General features: G+C 45.9%; 1 protein-coding gene across 17 annotated transcripts in view; it reads right to left on the bottom strand.

Annotated features, from left to right (window-relative positions):
- The window catches only part of CEP152 (centrosomal protein 152), a 177,380-nt gene that overhangs the window by 29,778 nt on the left and 127,896 nt on the right, over nucleotides 1-19,706 (bottom strand). For 13 of the 17 annotated variants that reach the window (XM_085849977.1, XM_085849972.1, XM_085849978.1 and 10 more), the window contains 2 exons: nucleotides 11,571-11,661; nucleotides 5,702-5,772 (listed from right to left, as the gene is read on the bottom strand). In XM_085849977.1, the coding sequence (XP_085706103.1) occupies nucleotides 5,702-5,772; nucleotides 11,571-11,661 (162 nt within the window). The remainder of the gene's footprint in view (nucleotides 1-5,701; nucleotides 5,773-11,570; nucleotides 11,662-19,706) is intronic. The other 4 variants (XR_015050285.1, XM_085849982.1, XM_085849986.1 and 1 more) reach the window with 1 other exon arrangement.

Below are 19,706 nucleotides of genomic sequence, written 5' to 3'. Positions count from 1 at the left end.
AGAACTACAACCGTTCCATTATTATGTACACAATCACTTAACAGTTCATTACTTGACGAACAAGGCGCCACGACATGCATACAAAGAAAAATCCCAGGAAAGGAAAGGGCAGAACTGGACCTCGTGTGCCTTTAATAGTTCACGGAGCTGTGGAGACCACAGGAGCTCCGAGAGGCCGTGCTGGTTACCTGCCACCTTCGTGGTGACTCGCTGGTAGACCCACGACATTTCGTTGACACGGCAGTTGGCGCTGCGCGACTTGCTTGGCCCAGGCCCCACAGTGTGGCCTGGTGGTTCGGCCTAGCCGATAACGCCTCAGAGGAACGAACGGGCATTTGCCCTTTTGAGAGTTGATGCTCTTTTAAGAGCCCGCCCATTCCTCAGCGTTGGCTCGAACCGTTCTGTCGCCGGCTGGCGACCTCTCTCCGGCTTTCTCCACCGACCCGTGGTTCTGCGCGGCACGGCAGGCTGGCTGTGCTTCGAGCTCCGACTGCCCTCCACTGGACTCAAATCTTAGCGGACTGCTGGCTTCCTCGGACTTGACGCCAGCTCGACTCCAGACTTCCACTCTAGGCAGCTCCCCGACAGACTGCCTGCTTGGCGTTCAGTGCGCCTTTATATGGGGTCCGTGGGTGAGGTCTGATCTTTCACCTCTCACCCTTCACTGGCTCCGCCCCTTTTGATCTTTTGATCCGATTTCGTCGCGAAGCTCGGACATGCGCGGATGTGGGTGAAATCATCAACCACGCGGACGTTGCAGGAATCATCAGCCGTGGAAAGCGGACGTTGTGGAAATCATCAGCCCCCGCGTCTGTCGGCGGAGATACCGTTCATCCGTGGGATTCGCCGTGGCTGGCGAAAAGATGGCGGCGTAACGGAGATGAAGGTGAGGCGATGTTGTGGTTGCTTTGTGGTGGGGATGGCGTGGTTGTTGAGAGGCTGTTGTGGTTGTTGAAGTAGTGCTTGTGGTTGTTGAAGTAGTGGTTGTTCCCAAATAAAGATAGGTAAAGAATAATGGCTGACTCAAAGATCACAGCCCGGTTACACGAATAATTTCCTTGAGACATCGGTGGGGAAATCTAATCTGAACATACACTTATCGACATAACTGATCTCTGGGAAGCCTGAATGGTGTTCTGTGAATTTCCACAACCATAACAATTGACTCCTCCCCAAAAAATTGACTCGTCTGGTCTGGTCGGTTTGGCAGTGATCGGGTTCGAGGTGCCGGAGATCGACTCGTTTGGTCTGGTCGGTTTGGGAGTGATCGGGTTTGAGGTGCCTGAGATCAACTCGTCTGGTCTGGTCGGTTTGGCAGTGATTGGGTTTGAGGTGCTGGAGATCGACTCATCTGGTCTGGTCGGTTTGGCAGTGATTGGGTTTGAGGTGCTGGAGATCGACTCGTCTGGTCTGGTCGGTTTGGCAGTGATTGGGTTTGAGGTGCTGGAGATCGACTCGTCTGGTCTGGTCGGTTTTGAGGTGCTGGGTACGAGCAGTGCTCGTCCAACGGAGGCAAACCTTTTTCCTTCCCGAAGCATATATCGAGCACCTTAACCTTCTCGTGGAGCGTCAGGACCTTCTTCTGGCGCTTCGGTTCCTTGCCAGAAGCCTTAGAAGGTGCAGGGCGTTTGGACGGCATCGTGGGGCTTGGAGAAAAAACGTAGAAAATATTCGAAGTTCACAAGCGAAACTTTGTCTCGTGCATTGTGTGACTGGTCGAGCGCCACGCGTTATAATTTATTGCTTAAATAATTTATATTTTATATATTATTACTGCAATATACCGGGGGAATACGCATAAAAATTAGTTAGGTTCCAAGGGAAAACCCGCGATGAACCGGGGGCGTGATAGGTGAACCGCGATATAGCGGGGGAGACTGTATATATACTGTATATATGTATATATTGTTGTGGTTGAGGGGTATATGGAGGAATTTTAGAGCAAAGGTAGGATTTATTGTGCAGCATGGTGGATGGACGAGCAGGAAACATCTCAATGTCAATTAAGTAGGGAAAACGGTCAGCTTAAGATTGTTACATGTCACAGCACGGGGGGGGGGGGGGTGGGCTTCAGATTAATTTCTCTCAGTATGTGATTGCCCCCTGTGACCTTTTCCTATGCTTTTGCATTTACAAAACCAGCAATAAAACAATTACGTTCCTCTAACAACACCAGCAGAGCCGCACGTTCCAAGAAGGCAGAAACCCCAACTTCTCGGCTTCGTGCCAACAAGCCATGCCTGGAGGCTTATGATTGGTCGGTGGACGTCAGAAGGTTCGGAGAGAAGCGAATGAGGAGATGGCAGTTGGAAGAGAAGGGTATTACGGTTGCTTCTCCTCGACATGATGAAGGCTGCGTGATTCTTTGTGTTTGTGCTGTGTGAATTGAATTCGCCCACGTGCTAGAGCAAGACACAAGCCATTACTGTTTGGCTGAGTCAGGAAGTTGTACGTTTATGAGAGAAAGACAGAGAGAGAGCCAGGGAGAGCCAGGGAGAGCCAGGGAGAGCCAGGGAGAGACAGGGAGAGACAGGGAGAGACAGGGAGAGACAGGGAGAGCCAGGGAGAGACAGGGAGAGACAGGGAGAGACAGGGAGAGAGAGAGACAGAGAGAGAGAGAGAGACAGAGAGACAGGGAGAGAGAGAGAGACAGAGAGACAGAGAGACAGGGAGAGAGAGAGAGACAGGGAGAGACAGAGAGACAGGGAGAGAGAGAGAGACAGGGAGAGACAGAGAGACAGAGAGAGAGAGAGAGAGAGAGACAGAGAGACAGAGAGACAGAGAGACAGAGAGACAGAGAGACAGAGAGACAGGGAGAGAGAGAGACAGGGAGAGAGAGAGAGACAGAGAGACAGAGAGACAGAGAGACAGAGAGACAGAGAGACAGAGAGACAGAGAGACAGAGAGACAGAGAGACAGAGAGAGAGAGAGAGAGAGAGAGAGAGAGGAATAGGAGTACGCCTCTCAGCGAACTCGGTGTTGTCCCATTGTGTGTTCGAGGAGGAAGGTGGGCCATCATTGTGAGCGGACCTGGTGTTAAAAGAGGAGTGGGGTCAGCATATTCGTCCATGAGAATAAGCTGCACAGCGGTTGGTGTGAGCCCTGGTGTTGAATATCGCCTCACGAATTACCTCATGTACGTGACCGCAGAGAGCGGCTGGGCACAATTTTGGGTGCGGTTTCCCGTGCAGGACACCGCAGTTCGATCACTGAGCTTCTAGAAGACCATCACTGGACAAATCTAAGTGGCAGTATAAAGGGAGGAATTTCCTTTATTTTATCTTTCCCCTTGTCTGTATTTGAGATTGTGTGGAGGCGTCTCAAAATTAGCTCTAGTTTATCTCACGTTACATTACCTCATGCTTTGAATTATTTTTATCATTACGCTTTGATTTATTTCCAATATAAATATTTTATTTATCTTCATTAAACCCTGATTTACTAAAGTTGCTTGAGTCTGTCTATTCATTGTCGGTTCGAGTATAAATCCTCGTGCCTCTGTCCCGGTGAATGCCTCTGGTAAGTGCTTTGCCGTCTCCCATCCCGCGCATGCCATAATCTCTAAGGAACTCGGCTGTTCACCTCCAAGGGAAATCGTTTGGCTATCCGTCCAGGTCAGTATTAACACCCGACTACGACAATTGGGTCGGGGGAATTAGCTTCCTGAAAGTCCCTGTCGTGTCCATCTTGTTTACCCTGTGTACCCCACCCCATCCCTCTCCCTTCCACAGATCTCCTCATGTCTCTGTTCCACACTGTTTTTTTTCCTTCCCTCACCCACCACTCTTGTCTCCTGCTCCCCTTGTTGTATGTTCTGTGTGTTAGCTCTCATACGAGCCTCGATGGTGTAAAGCATGCAACACATTCCTATATTTGGGTGGTGCATAAGCAGCAGACCGCTGCCTCAATCACTCCCAAAAATAAAAATAACGTGGTTACGTACATGAAGCAAACACACGTGCTGCTTATGTGGATATATAATACATTGTGGTTATATAGTTTGGATAATTCCAATTTCACTCCCGCCCCTCACCCCAAAGGAAGAAAGTGACAAGATGGGTGAAATTTCTTTTTTCAAAACTTGATGGAATCAAACAAAACTTAAGCAAACACACCCTAAGCATGTCCTGAGTAATCCCTGAAAGTTTCAGTTTCCTTGGTGAAATCCTCTCAGAGTAGGGGATGAAACATACACCATACTTTTCTTTCATTATATAATCGATATTTCATTCTCCTATTTTTTTTTCTTGATATACAACGTCGAGGCTCGTATAAGAGCTAAAAATGCAACATTTGTTTCTTTTGAGCATCGTCTTCATTATTCATATTTTCACAACAGTCACACAGGTTCATTAATAGATCAGTATTCCAGGTGTGAGTCCGTCAAGTGTGATCGAAACCTTATATTAATTAACATAAAAATAAACCAATGTCACCCTGACCCGTATCTTGCCAAAAGGTGACCACGTGTGACTTATTCAAGGTCACACTGAGGTGAACAGAGCTGCTATCCACCAGGAGCGACTCCTTGAGGAACATCTGCCTACGAGAGATTCCGATGAGAATCGTTCTACAGAGTAACCATGAAAAATATGCGTTTGCCTCATAACGTCACCAAATGACGTCATAATGTCTCAAGCTTGACATATCTAGAAAGCACTCATCGAGGTGTTCAATTTGAGGTACTACACGATATGGTTCCTAAAACTTGAAAATTTGACCTTGGGGTCAAATATGTTTGACCTCAGGTGCTAACCATGAAGGTCAAGGTCAATCGCCACCAAAAATTAATCAGCTGAGCGCCAGACCATGAACTATATTCCCATGAAGTTTGAAGACGATCCGATCAAAATTACTCAAAAAATAAGGGTTTCGTCGACTCCCCTGATTTGCTCCCCTGATTTGCGACTTGACCTTGACCTTCAAAATTTTATGCGCTGAAAGGGACCTCTATAGGCCTCTGATATGCGAAGTTACAAAAATTTCCAATGATAACTGTGCTCTGCAGAATTTTTTATACGTGATTACAGACAAAAAAAAACAAAAAACATACAAGCTGACTAACATATCTTGCAAAAACTTCGTTTTGGCAAGATAATAAGACAAAGAAGCGACAATACCAGTGCAGCACCGTACCAAGCAAAATGTGACTTATTTGCCCGGGTCTCCTCCTCTCTACTCCATCACACAAACTTTCAAGAAAGCCTCTCTCAATAGAAATCGTTTTATAATGCTGGAATATTCCATTCTGAGAAGCCACGATAAATTACTCCAAAATTTGCGATTTTCCCACAGGCCTTAAAATCGAATTTCTCGCATTATACTTGACTCAACAATTACACCTCGTGTCTCATCTCTTGTCAAACATTACCAAAGCATAAATAAGGCAATTAATTCCTTGGTGAATCGTAGATATACCCCATAAACATCAATACACCACATAAAATCATAAATTTTAGAATTTATGACATCTAATAAGCCTAATCTCCAGCAGCAAGTTCTGAACTAGTCCAATAGTTTAAGCTCGAACAAAACTTTCTCATTACGAGAAGCCTAAACAAGGATATTCCAACACCAGTTTTTGTGGTTCAGAAATGGCTAGTTCTGGAAAGTAGAGATGTGACAAATTTGACCAAAACTAGTTCAGAAAATGGTGGAGAAAATGCCACAAAAGCAAATCAGGAACTGGTGATGAACTTACCAGACATGGCTTGTGCAGCATGTAAATATTGCAATTTTAATTTCTCCTTCTCTTCTTTACTTTGCCTCATTCTGCAAAAAATAAATAAGCAAATTACACAACTAATGAGACACTCAGTGGCTTAATGGTTGGAGCATCGGCTCTGAATCTGGGTGAATGGCGGTTCAAACCAAGGCCGAGTCATACCAAAGACTTCAAAAAGTATGTGCTGCTTCCTTGCTTGACACTCAGAAGTTATGGATAAAGCATGGACAAACAACCATTGGATGGAGATCCTCAATGCCAGACATGAGATCACAGCCATCCCCCTAGACATATCGCAAAAGCGAGACGCCAAATGTTGTGGGCCGGGGGTCGGTGGCGAGGACGACCGCAAGATGGAGCAGTTGGGCCGTCTCCCACCGAACACCGGAATGGAAAGGTCGTCATCCCGGATAGCTCCAGAGTCGACGGGTCGCTTAAAGGACCGTGGTCGCCAATATTTCAACGGCGTGAGGTAGGGTCCACTTGTCTAATGCCAATTTCCCTAAGTACTCACGCCGTCTAACTACCGGGGAAGCCACACCCTCGGCCGACTCTGTCCGAACCGAGTCACTGTTACCGACTCGGATCCGGCGTAACCGAGCGGAAGTTACCAAAGCCGCGCCGGACCAAATGAACACTTACGGCACAGACGGCCTCACTATTTCTCAAGCCCGCACCGTGCTGGGTCAATGGTAGAAACGACAGGCAACGAGCTGGTACATCTAACAGGGGTTTATTTATAATGGGGAGAGGGTGACAAAGAGCAGAGTTACCCGAATAAAAGAAATTATATGCAATTTATAATGAACACAGGCACTTAACAGTCTCTACTTACAGGACGGGTGCCACAGACACATACACACAAAATAAATGGGGCCGGTTGGCCTTTATTTGACCCTTCAGCTCGGGAGGGAAGGCGAGCTGAGGGTAAGAGTTCGGTCGGGCACCTTTCCGCCTCGTGCGGTCTGGTCGAGACGAGCTGGTTCGGGGGAGAGGGGGGGAACTCTAACCCACACCTTCGTCGCCGCACCAAGCACCAGGGACCAGGAATGACGCAACGGACGCCAGCCAGCACGAGAACGGATGAGACGAGACGAGCACTTGCGGGCAAGACGAGAACGCCAGCAGGCAAAGCGAGACAATCCCAGCAGGCAAAATGAGGGCCAACCAGGCGAAGAGGATTCTTCCTTTCGCCAGCCGGATCGCCCCCAACTATTACTCATTCCTCACGTGAGGTGGGAGGGGTCTGTCCTGAGGTAACTCACCTCCTCATTGGACGGGGGTGTGTCGGGGGGTGTGTTGGGGCGTCTCAGTGGCCCGCCCCCCGAAGAGGCTCTGTAGTTGTTTCTATTTTTGCATATGTACTGCCGAAGCAAGTACTGGTATTCTGGCGTCCCATTGGCTGGAGGAAACGCTCCATGCCCTTCTTCGGAGCGGAGCCTTGATCTGAGGCAATGGAGGCTCCGCCCATGCCTTCAGCCAAAAACACGTGGGCAATGGAGTGGGTGCGCGAAGGTTTGGTTGGGTGGCGGAATGAAGCAGGTGGTGTTGCTGTTGGATATAAAAAAAATAACAACAAAATAACTCGCAGCGCACATACACTTAATCACCCATTAAACATAGGGACGGGACCCCAACTATAAACACATACTTATCGAAATAACTGAACTTAGGGACTGCTGTCTGTTTGTGTGCAAATGGCTTCCAGATTCGTAACAGTATCGCGTGCGTTCGATATGGTCTGGCACCCTGCCCTGCTCATCAAACTCTCTTCCTATGGTATCCAAGGACATCTCCACTCATGGCTCGCAGACTTCCTTTCCCGTTGCAACAACGTGTGACCCTTAATGGAGTTCTCTCATCCCCTCTTTCTGTCCAGGCTGGAGTTCCTCAAGGACACGTTCTGGGCCCTGTGCTTTTCCTGGTTTTCATCAATGATCTCTCCGACTCGCAGGAAAATAGTTTTTATCTCTATGCTGATGACTCCACCCTCTGCCATACCATCTTTCATCCCTCAGATTGGCAAGTGGCAGCCTCTTCACTCTGCAGATCTGGATAAAATCACAAACTGGTCCAACACTTGGAACATTTCTTTCAATCCTGACAAATCTCACACTCTCAGTATGTCTCTCTGAAAGGACCATCTGGAACCCCCCGACCGCCCCATATACTTTCTCAACAACCCTCTTGAAGAAGTCCTTTCAGTCAAGCTTCTGGGTCTCACTATCTGCCATGATCTTTCCTGGGAAAGCCACATTTCCAAACTGGCCTTCAAAGCCAGTCGCCGAATGGGCATCCTCCGTTGTGCAAAGTCCTTCCTTGGCACACCTAAGCTCTTGACCACATACAAAGCTTTCATCTGCAGCCTGATGGAGAACTGCTCTCCCCTCTGGGCCGGTACTCCCACCTCTTACCTTTCTTGGCTTCATGCTGTGGGAAACCAAAGAATCTCAGATCATTGGTATCTTCCGTGATGAGGCTGAGTTTTTGGGTCTCGGTCTCTCTCCACAGGTGGGTCAGTGATCTTTGTCTTCTACTGTCTCCTCTCCAGCCTCTCTGCTCTTTCTGCGATCTGTCTCCCCCCCCTCCATATTTCCGCATGGCGCTCAAGGTTCGCCAGCAACCCCCTTCTCGTAAAACTACCAAAATCAAGAATCACTGCTCACCTTCACTCTTTCGTTCCTCTTTTTTTTTTCCCCACCTTTGAAAATTTTTGAGGCTCATCTCGGGATAAAATAGTCCACAGAAAAAAATTGATGACGTCATCGGTCACGTAATTTGGCAGTCATATTGTTAAAAAAAAAAATCCTTCAAAAATTTTCTCTGAAGTGGCTGAACACATTGAGGCAAAACTTTACACGTATGACCACCTATCCATGAGGAAGAAAAGGTTCATACATATGATGTCATAGGTCACATGGTTTGGCAGCCATATTGGATTTACCCGAAAACCTATTTTAAAAAAATAACCTTTTCCAGAACGGCTGGACAAAGAGGAGAACTTCACACAAATGTTCCCCAAGCCATGGGTGTACAAGTTAGTTTAGGAATAATTGATAGGTCACATGGATTGGCAGCCATATTGGATTGAAGAAAAATACTAAATAATGTTTTCTCTGGAACTGCTGAATCAATAGACATGAAACTTCACATTTAGGATCTAGTAGAGATGGGAATACATGCTATAAAATTCAACTTGATCAGGCACATGGTCTAGCAGCCAGAATTATTGAATTTTTTGATATGGGTTGTTTTTGGGTTTTCAAAGTTTTTTTTTTGTTTTTTTTTCAAACCCACCCAGGCACAGCACTTGGCTGTGCCTGGGTGGGTTTGAGGGTAGTGAAGTAGCAGCTGAAATGTGAATCATATCCAGGTTCCTCCTGATGACTTCATCTTTGCTTTTTGCTTGTTTGGGTTCCTTCTGATTACTCCAATGTACCTATTTGGTTCCTTCTGATTGTACCTACGTCATGGGTCAGGGTCAGGGTCAGGGGTCCAATCAAAGCGGGGTTGCATCAAAGTGGGACGTCTTGGGACCTGGTCATCACTGCCAGCAGTTATAAAGTGGCAGTTTTAATTATGTCTCTTATTAATTACGTAACACCAGTACACAAATGCCACACAAAATACATCACACAAAAGAAGTCTTGGCGAGGTCTGATTGTTCTTTTTCTTGTTATTTTTGTCATCCCACTTCCTAATCACTATTCGTATTTAGGAACACTGACTACAGGTGCGAGTTAGCATGTGCTTTAACAAATTTGTAACAGTTCATGAATAATACTTATAGATGTTTAAAGGGGGGGGGGGAATAACAAAATCGCATACCACAGAACAGATATCCACTGATTTTTAGCCCCACCCCAACCTTTATATTTTTACTTTATCACAGTACACTAAAGGCCTGTGAACAACCTATAAACATAGCCAGCAATGGAATATCATGGAATCAACAGAGTTTAACAGAAAGTGGCAGTGATGACTTGTGAAGTGGTGAAATCAGACCAGGACAGGATAAGTTGCACAGCATTAATTTGGATCACAGCATTCAATGCCGGCAATTCACTTACTCTCACTCAGTGTGTCTCCATGAGGATTGGTGATGAAATATACAATCCACTTAATTTGACAATTACTGGAAGAGGTGCAGTTGGCCTCAAAGAATCACATCCTCAAACGAGCATCGAAGGCAAGTCGCTATCTGGGTATTCTCTGTGGAGTTAAGGTTCTCCTCGGCTGCACAGAGCTCATCATGGTGCACAGGCTTTCATTATGGAACTCAATGGAGTATGACTCCACACTCTGAGCTCGTCCTCCTGCTTCCCACTTTGCACCTCTTGAGACAGTTGAAAACGAAGCCTTCCACACCATTGTAGTCTCAGATAGGAGGCAGATTACCAAGGATTCTCAATCTCCCACCATTGGTTGGTGGGACCTCTATTTTATACGAGTTTACTTCTGACCTTACTCCTCCTACCCTGTTTCTTACCTGTTCTCCAAGGTCGCAGGCATCCTCAAGAAACCTCTCACCCTCCAAAAGTCCAGGCTGGTTTCCCACCTATAAATTGTCCCCATATTCTCCCGATCATGGAATTATCTCCATGTCAATTGTCTTGTCTTGCTCACAGCAGCTAATCAAATGCGTTGCCCATCATGCCATCATATGCTCACCCATTCACATCCATGATCTCTCCTACGCATGCTGATTCTTTTGTATTCTCTTCTTCTTTAGGGCAATGGTACTCCTTTTTGTGTTTCACATGTTCACTACTACGACTACCACCACCACCCCCACCACACACACTCTAGTAGCTTGAAAACCTGCTACCCTTTAGCATTTAGTTTCTCCATCAGCCTAGACCCCCTTGTATAGAAAACAAATGTAAACTAGAACGACACTCAGAGCACATACCTCCGCCAGGCTGAACAGTTTATGTTTTGTATCCCACTGATAGGTCGGATCTGGATCCAGACCTGAACCAAAATCAAATTGGCTTGTTCCTGTCACCTAACTAATTCATCCACCTAGTTTTGTCATAACTCATCCACAACCTTTTGAAATATCATGTAATACATACAGGAGATTGTTTTTGCTCCCATCTTTCAATGGCAATCACTTAAAAAAATTTTTAATTCTCGAATCCAGATCAGGTGCATTGAAGGAGCTGACTGTCATATGCTAGCCGAAGGAGATCCAGTTGATATTCTGTGCCTGAAGAATCTCTTAAAAAATTATAGCATCCGGATCTTCACCAAAATCCAATCAATTTGGCCTCATCACACACCCAACCTGTCCACCGACTTTCGTCTGAATCAATTCATAACTTTTTCAGATATTGTGCTATGTATAGTTTTTGGCCCAATCACTCAATGGTGAAGAATCACTTTAAAAACTCTCATATCCGGATCCGGATCTTCACCAAAATCGAACAAATTCGGCCTTGTCACACACCCAACCTGTCCAACAAATTTCTTCCACAATTTTCTGAGATATCCTGCTTGCAGACAAACAAACAGACAGACAAACAGACAGGGGTGAAAAGTTTTTGAAATAAAAGGTAACTAGAAGCTGTAAGAGCAAGAACCATGGACGACTAACAATTTTGTGCAAGTTGAATGGGAGTTTGTGGTGAAACAGTTGTCTGGGCAGAAACTGCCCTGTCTTTCATTCCCTCCCATCCACCAATTCTATGATGCCTGGCTGCACTGCCCATGGTTCAGGTCACTAGCATGGTCAAGCACTCGGAGTATTCCCTTGCTTCACTGCCAGGAGCATCTCCCTTAATGAATAAACTCTGGTTGTGAATACAGACATGGACGACACACAGAGACACTTTCAATTTACCTGTCAGCGTGTACTTCCTCTGTTCGACAAAGCCGCTCCTCCAACTCGACTTTTTCTTTTTGCAACTTCTGCAAGGCCAATTCCTGTTCCGCTGTGGCCAATACATGTAACACAATTACAAACATGCAGGTGAACATCAATTTTAAAACTTTTTCCAAATGTAATGTAAATGTTCGGGGCTTCAGGCGTTGGGAAGCCACCTCGACCGTTCTGCGAAATTCATAACTGGCAGTCGTGGGGCTCAGTAAAAGGGCTAAAAATGTTCTCCTGAAGCTGAACCATGGACGGTTTTATGAGTTACTAGCAAATACAATCCATCGTTTCGCTGATAGGAGGATTTGGGGGGGAGGGGGGAGAGGAAGAGAGGGAGGGAGGGGAGAGAGAGAAGGGAGTGGAGGTAGAGAGGACAGAGGGAACGACGGAGGGAATAGTGCTGCAGAATGGTGGAAGTATTGTGCACTTTTGGTGATAAGCATGAAACTTTGCACAGTTGTAGTGTTTTACCTACTGAACAATATTAGATGTGGGCCATGGGGCCAACTGAATTTTTTCCAAGATGGCGGTCATTTTCAAAATGACCGCCACCATGGGCAAAATTACCGATACAACCATATAAATGAATATATTTCCTATGATTGGTTGGAAAATTGACCAGAAATGTGAAATGTCACTAACTTTTCCCTTATGTTTCACATGTTCTTCATTTCTTAACTAAGATGGCTTTCAAATTCAAAATGGCTGCCGAATTCAAAATGGCTGCTACATGATAAAATGGTGACAAACATATGAACGTGTACAAGGGCGTAGCCAGAGGTCCAAAAGCGATGAGGGGAAAAGAGGTGAACCTGGTTGATGTGACGGTGCGCGTAGCGCAGTGTTGCGAGTGCCAACGTCGCGAAGCCATTACGGCGAGGGGTCTGGGGGCCTTGAGCGGCCCCCAGAAGCCAATGCATTTTTGATGCCCAGAAACCTATTCTTGGCTAATTTCAATGCTCAAAATTTTAAAATGTTAATGTTCATTTCAACCACATTAAATGAACATGGGGCGGTGGGGGGGGTATTGTCCTATTTAGGTGTGGAGATAAGAGTATTCAGAGCACTGCCAGGTAGCTTTGATAGTTTACTCCCCAGAGAGCTCAGATGGCCAGAGGGCTCAGGCCAGATCATATTTCAGGAAATGAGCGACGAGGCAACCGCCTCGTTTGCCTCAGCCTGGCTACGCCCGTGGTGTAATGTGGTAATTGTACCATGCATCACAGTTAATGTTCTTCCAGTTAATCTGTGTATATCACATGCATTCATCCATTCATTCATCCTTCATCTTCTTCTTTCAGATCAGTATCTCCATATCACAGTGCATGCTGTTGTTAGTTTTTGAAGCTGTGGTGGTGGTGTCGTAATCAAAATACCAACAATGGCTAAATCCTTCAAAAATTTAGACCCCAGACAACGTCCAGAAACTCCTACAACATCTGAATCATCATCATCGCCGATAGATTGGACAAAATGCATTTTGTGTCAAGAGATATCAAAAGAACCACTGTGATGCCAAGCTGATTCAAAGAGGACTGATATTGACATTGGTACACTTTATGATAATCTTGCAGATAATTTGATAAGATTCAAAGAGCTTCAGAGTCTTCCAGATAATATAAACTTATCAAGGTTAGACAATGGAACGGGAGCTGTTTCAACTCTAAAGTCGAATGCAGCTAAATGGCACAAAAATGCAAGGATAAGTACAACAATACCAAACTTCAACGGGTAGAAAACAGGAAAAGAGATGAGTGTGAAACCAACAGTGACTCGCCAAAAAAGAAAGTCACTCGCTACAGCAGTGGTGGTGCAGCCAGAACATCGCAAGACGCTTGCTTCTTTTGTGGTGAAAAATCAAATAAACTCCAAAAGGCATCGACGGAGAAACTAGACAGAAATGTTCGGCGATGTGCAGAAATTGTGCGAGACCATATGTTAGTTGCCAAATTGAGCGCTGGAGATATGATGTCCCAAGATGCAATGGACCACAGCAATTGCTTAAAAACACTCAACAAGAAAGCAGAGTCAGTGAATTGCTCTGAGAGCGGAGAAAGTTCTTCTGATAAACAACTGCACAGCAATGTCCTGGCGGAGCTGCTTTCGTATATTGAAGAATGTCGTGCAGAAAGCATGGAGAATGATGTAGCACCGGTGTTCAAACTAGCAGACTTAAATCAGATGTACACTTCAAGACTAAATGACCTGGGAGCAGACACATCTACTCGATAACACTCGACCAGACTGAAAGAACGAATATTAGCCAACATACCAGACTTACAAGCCCACAAGCAAGGCAGGAACGTTCTTCTTGCTTTTCAGGATGACATTGGACTGGCACTAAAGAGGGCATTTGAAAGTGACTTTGACGAGGAAGCTATCGTGTTGGCAAAGGCAGCTGAAATCGTTCGTAAGGACATTCTGAAGCTTGAAAAGTCTGTATTTATGGGGAAATTCTCCAAGGAGTGTCAGCACCAATCAGTTTCTAAGTCTCTGACGACCCTCGTTGGGATGATAATGGGTGCATCAGACATAGTGCGGCAATCAAGCAATGCCACTGATACAGGCCCGTAGCCAGGGCTCAGTATTAAGGGGGGCATATGAACTGGATGGGGGGGGCACAATTATTATATTTAATATTTTTGAGAACCCGGTATACTATTGTATTCATGCAGCATTGACACATCCATACTGAGGTTGCCGTCGCATACTAACCAAATTGATCTCAGCTAGATTTAATATGTTCCGATGTTTTTGGCCTAAAATTATTCGAATGCAGGAGAGCCACAACAAACTGGCACATTCACAATGCAAATATTCAATGATTAGACAATTGGCACCAATTCAGGTGCACTTATGCAAGGTGTTGTCAAGAATTGGCATAAGAAAATTAATATACCAGAGACACAATGACTAAACGGTTGGCACCATAATCAGTGCACTTTGAAATAAGATACAGTAGGCTATGACCTGCAATCATCACGTTAAACGATCAACAGCAAATACGACCAGCCTGAAGATACCACAAAGTCCGCGTTGAAAGCAGTCAATGACACAGAGGTAAGGTTATGCACAAAGCACTAGATATGGGATATGCAAAGCACCAAACACAACATTTAACTTTAATATCAGAAGTATAAAGCAGCTGACCACGGCGGGTGCTGACCACAACCACACTGCAACCACAACCACACAAGCATCACCAGTAGTCACACACACAATCTGAACTCCTCGTATAGTTTTTATACCGCTGTACTCGCTGTCAGAAGAGCTGCAGGCGACACGTCTCGGTGTGGAATCTTCTGAGGACCTTCTCCTTCCATTCATTGAGGCATTTACGTGTGAGGTCTCTCCGAAGGCCAGCTGTACCAGTTGTGCCTTGCGTGCATGGTGCATGGACCGTCGATGGTCAGTAAAGACATTCCTCAATGTTGAGAATGAGTTTTCACACATGGCAGTGGACGCACCAAATGTTAGTCCAAGTCTCATAGCAGTCACTACACTTGGCATGGCTTCCAGCGTTTGGTGGTATGTTGAGAGGAGTTTTTGTGTTGTCCATCTCTCGTTTGGCTGCTTTTCTGTCTCTGAGCGAATAAACTGCTTTGCAACCACACACTCTGTTTCACTGATGGTTGACTTTGTTAATGTCATGATGTGCTGGAGCAAGTGGGGATCCAAAAACGTGCCATTTTCAGGATTAAAGGCAGCGAGTGAACGGGCGAGTTGTGTGTTGCGCTCACTGAAGCGCTGAGCGATCTCGCCAAGCACAGTGTCAATTGCGCTGTAAAAAACCCTCTGCAGTTCCGTCTCATCATTGTCGTTGTTTTGTCCTGTAGTCTCCAAAACTACAAACTGTTCCAAGTTCTTATGCATTGTGCGTCTCCGTTTTGGTGATGCAAATGTAGAAGTGTGAGCATCGTTGGCCTTGTTCCACAGATCAGTGAACTCATCCTATGAGCGGAGTTTCTTCTTGCACTCTGTAGCACTCGCCACCAGTTCCAACCCCATTAGCAAGTCCATGTCCTCTGCCTGCAAGAGTCTGTTAGGGCCATCTAACAACATCAGCAGTTTTTGTACAAAGATAGCAATGAACATGAAGGCAGGCCCAGAGACTTCCCACAAAAGCCCAATAGCCTCCATCCTCATCTCTGCACCGTAGGCACGCTCTGCATCAATCTCCGACAGTCAGGATGTGATATCCTTAAAAGATCCTATGATCACAGACACGGTGGCTAAATGTCCCGTCTGTGGTATAGATCCCAGTGTGTGGTTACCACGACACTACACCGTCCACCTTTGATCAAGAAGTCGTTTTAACCGCTCACCTTTATACTGTGCAGTAACAGTGGGCTTTCTGAAGAATTTGTACAGGCAACAACAAACCTCGAGGAAATCAGTGACAGCTTTCTCTGCTGCCAGTGCGTGGACAACTACCAGATGGAGTTGGTGATTTAAGCAGTGCACATAGGGGATTTCTCTTTCCAATATCTCTTGCAACAACTTTTCACCCCACCGTGCTTCCCAGCCATTACCGAAGCCCCGTCGTACACCTGACTTAATATTTTTGACGTGTCAAGTCCTGTTTTTGTCAGCTCTGCAATTATTAGGTCTGTCAATGTTTTTGCATCTCCAGCGTCGGCTGTAGCTATTGTGAGTAGATGCTCTGTTGCTTCATTTGATGCCGATACAAAGCGAATGATGATTGATATGTTCTCACATTCAGTGGGGTCCCTCGTCCCATCCACCTTGATGGTAAACCACGATGTGTCTACTTCTTCCACGATGGCATCTGTCACAACATTACTCAATGTGCAGATCAGTTCATTCTGCATTTCCAGACTAGTATAGCTTGCGTTTCGTGGGATATGCTTTATTATTTTGGCTAGCTCGGTGTCTTTTTTTGAGTGTGTAGTTTAAAAGCGAGAGGAAGAGTCCACTGTGCCAGTCTGACATATCCTCAAAATTATCAAGGCTCCCTTTAAAAGGTATCAGATTTTCGGCGAGAAATCCCACAACATCTATAAGAGCAGACACATAGTACCGGTTTCTATTTAGCCGGTCAGCATTGAGGAGTGTGGAAACCTCCTTACCACAATCGATGCGCCTCTCATTCTCCTTCCACCTCAAAATACAAGTTAAATGTTCCTTTGAAGTTGCGTGTTTGTGAAACCCCTTGCCTTTCTCAACGGCATGTTTCCAATTCCGGTAGCCTCGCACTGTGAAAGTAGAGTCCACTGGGCCGCGTGCGGTGTTAAACTTCCTACATGGATAGCAGAATGCTGCATCTGTCTGCACACTGTATTCCAGCCATTCATTAGTCTGGTACCACGAGGACACAAACGAGCGACTCTTGTTCTGAAATAGATGGCCAGGGTACCGCTGTAGAACAACTTGATTCGTTCTCTCACTTCCAAGATCATCGGGAAGCGGCTTGACAGTCACACCCAATCCGAGGCCGCCGCCGAGCATGGCAACCTGGCTGCCTGCGCTGGGGCTCCAGCTGCAGGGCTAACGTTGCTGCTTGGCCAGGTTGGCCAGCTTCTGTCGGTACTTCATCGACATGATCGTCTCCTCCTCCTACTCCTCCTCCTCCCACAACATGTCTTTCATCATCTTCTTTATTTTCGTCAGCTGCATTTTTTCCTTTTCTGAGCCATTTTCGTATATCCATCATCCACGTCTTTTTCTCCTGCTGCTAGCTCGCGCTCTCCGTGATTCGTCCCTCGTGACTCGTGTCACTAATCTCACGACTCGCGACATTTGACGGTTGACGGTTTTATTTATTAAATGATGCATGCATCAAAAACAGGTTTTATCTGCATCATTTCAAATGTAAGCACGATTGCAAACACACATATTTTTAATTTTTATTATAAAATTACTTTTGTAAGATGGAGGGTTGACGGGTTGTGAAGGTCACGCGGTGCACTTCATCTTTAATTATGTAAATTTATGTCTTTTCCTTAATCATATTATCATATTATGACTATAATACATTTATACCTAACTTACATCCAATCAGGTAACCTGCTCAATAGGGCCTCCATATGGAATACGCTGATTGACTATTCCTTAAAACTAAATGATCCGCGATATATGTGTATATATATATATATATATATATATATATATATATATATATATATATATATATATATATATATATATATATATATATATATATATATATATATATATATATATATATATATATATTGTTACGGATTCGCGCCCGCCGGCGTGCTGACGGCCACGTAACTCGAATCGCGGCACGTCGCCCACCGGACGGACAATCCAGTCGTGACCCTCTCGGACTAACGCCGGGAACCAGTCACGGGTGGACCTTTCGGTCTCACCGCGATCGAGCCAATCGGCCCCCGCGTGGGATAGGGTTGCTCGCCAAATTCGACCTACCTAAGTACCCACACGGAGGGTAGACCGGGCGATCGCACCTCGCCGCAGGTCGACTTCGGACACGGACCACTTAAGCGACCCGTTCCGTACTATCGGGATAACCGAGCGGTGTTATCGTCGGCCTCGACGGTTCGATTAATTATCGGGCGTATTCAGCCCACTACCAACCCTTTACGTGAAGCAAGATGAGGATTCAATGAGAGAAATGACGAAGCGACGCGGGAAACAGTTCAACATAAAGCACATTTATTCGCGATGAACGGAAAGCACACATATACAATTCCACCAAAAGCACATAGAAAAGGAAAAGAAACACAATGCAATTTTACACAAAAAGCAAATGTAAAAGCGAAGACACAATGCAGAGCTATCCGACTACCGAGCACACGGCAACACTTATACAATTCTACTTCACACACGGCGCCGACAACACATACCCAAAACCAAGAAAAAGAACACTCTCAAGGATGAGGCGGGCCTGAGGCCGAGACCGGGTCGGGCCTACCCGTCTGGTGATGAGACGCGGAGCGGCGATGGTGCCTCAACTCCGCGGGCCTCGCGGACAGTGTCTGGTAGGGGGTGGGAAGGGGGCCCCCTTGGTCGCACTATCTCAGCGCGGGGGGAAACAGGAGGGGGTTGCTGATGCTCGGGGAAAGGAGGATTTTTACTCTGTCTCGGGTCCCGCGACGAGCGTCTCCACCTCGACCAGGTCGCGCCGTCGGCCTCCCTGGTGTGCAGCTCCCGGCACCGACGCGAGCACCCCCTCGTCTGCCTTCGCCGCCTCTCCACAGCTCCGTCCTCTTCGCTCCGACTCCAACTCCGAACTCTTCCTCCTGCGAACTTCCCAACTGCACTCAACTCCAACGCACACGACGACGACACTTCTGACGAACGCAGCCGCTTATATAAGCCCCGTGGCTTCGCCTTTGACCCCCTGCCTTCGACCTTTCACCTCGCTCCCCATTGGCCCGAGAAAAAGTGGGCGTGAATGCATTTTGATCCATGAATTTGCATATAGCGACCGCCCTCCAACGCCCTGGAGGCGGGGCCAAATCGCCCCTCGCTCACCGATTGGACGGAACAAAAGTGGGCGTGAGTCGTTTTTGATCCGTTTTTGGAGCGGAAAATCCGTGGTTTTGTACACGCTGTTCGGCGCGCGCCCTGCACGAGTCCAATACCGGTACCCACAAGCGGCGCAAGAACGGTGGCGATGCGACGGTTGCGAGGTGTGACGGGAAAGGTCGTGGCTGTTGTGGTGAAGCGGCGTTGTGGTGGGTGGTTGATGTTGTGACGACTGTTGAGACGTGGTTGGTGGTGGTAATCATGGCGGTTGGTCCAAAATAAAGATAGTAAAAGAAAAACGGCTATCCTGAAGAGTCGCAGCACGCATGAATGACATGTATTCCCACTAGACAACGGGTTTGGGCCTAACTACACATATACTTACCGAGATACCTCACCTAAGGGACCTGAATGGTGGTTTGCGAATTTGGTAACCACAACAATATATATATATATATATATATATATATATATATATATATATATATATATATATATACATATATATATATACATATATACATATATATATATATATATATACATATATACATATATATATATATATATATACATATATATATATATATATATATATATATATATATATATATATATATATAAATA

This window comes from Eptatretus burgeri, chromosome 12 (assembly GCF_056783735.1).
Source record: "Eptatretus burgeri isolate ZD-2024b chromosome 12, Ebu_testis_v1, whole genome shotgun sequence".
NCBI lineage: Eukaryota > Metazoa > Chordata > Myxini > Myxiniformes > Myxinidae > Eptatretus > Eptatretus burgeri.
The sequence above is the reverse complement of the archived record's forward strand: the minus strand, read 5'-3'. Positions and strand labels throughout refer to the sequence as shown.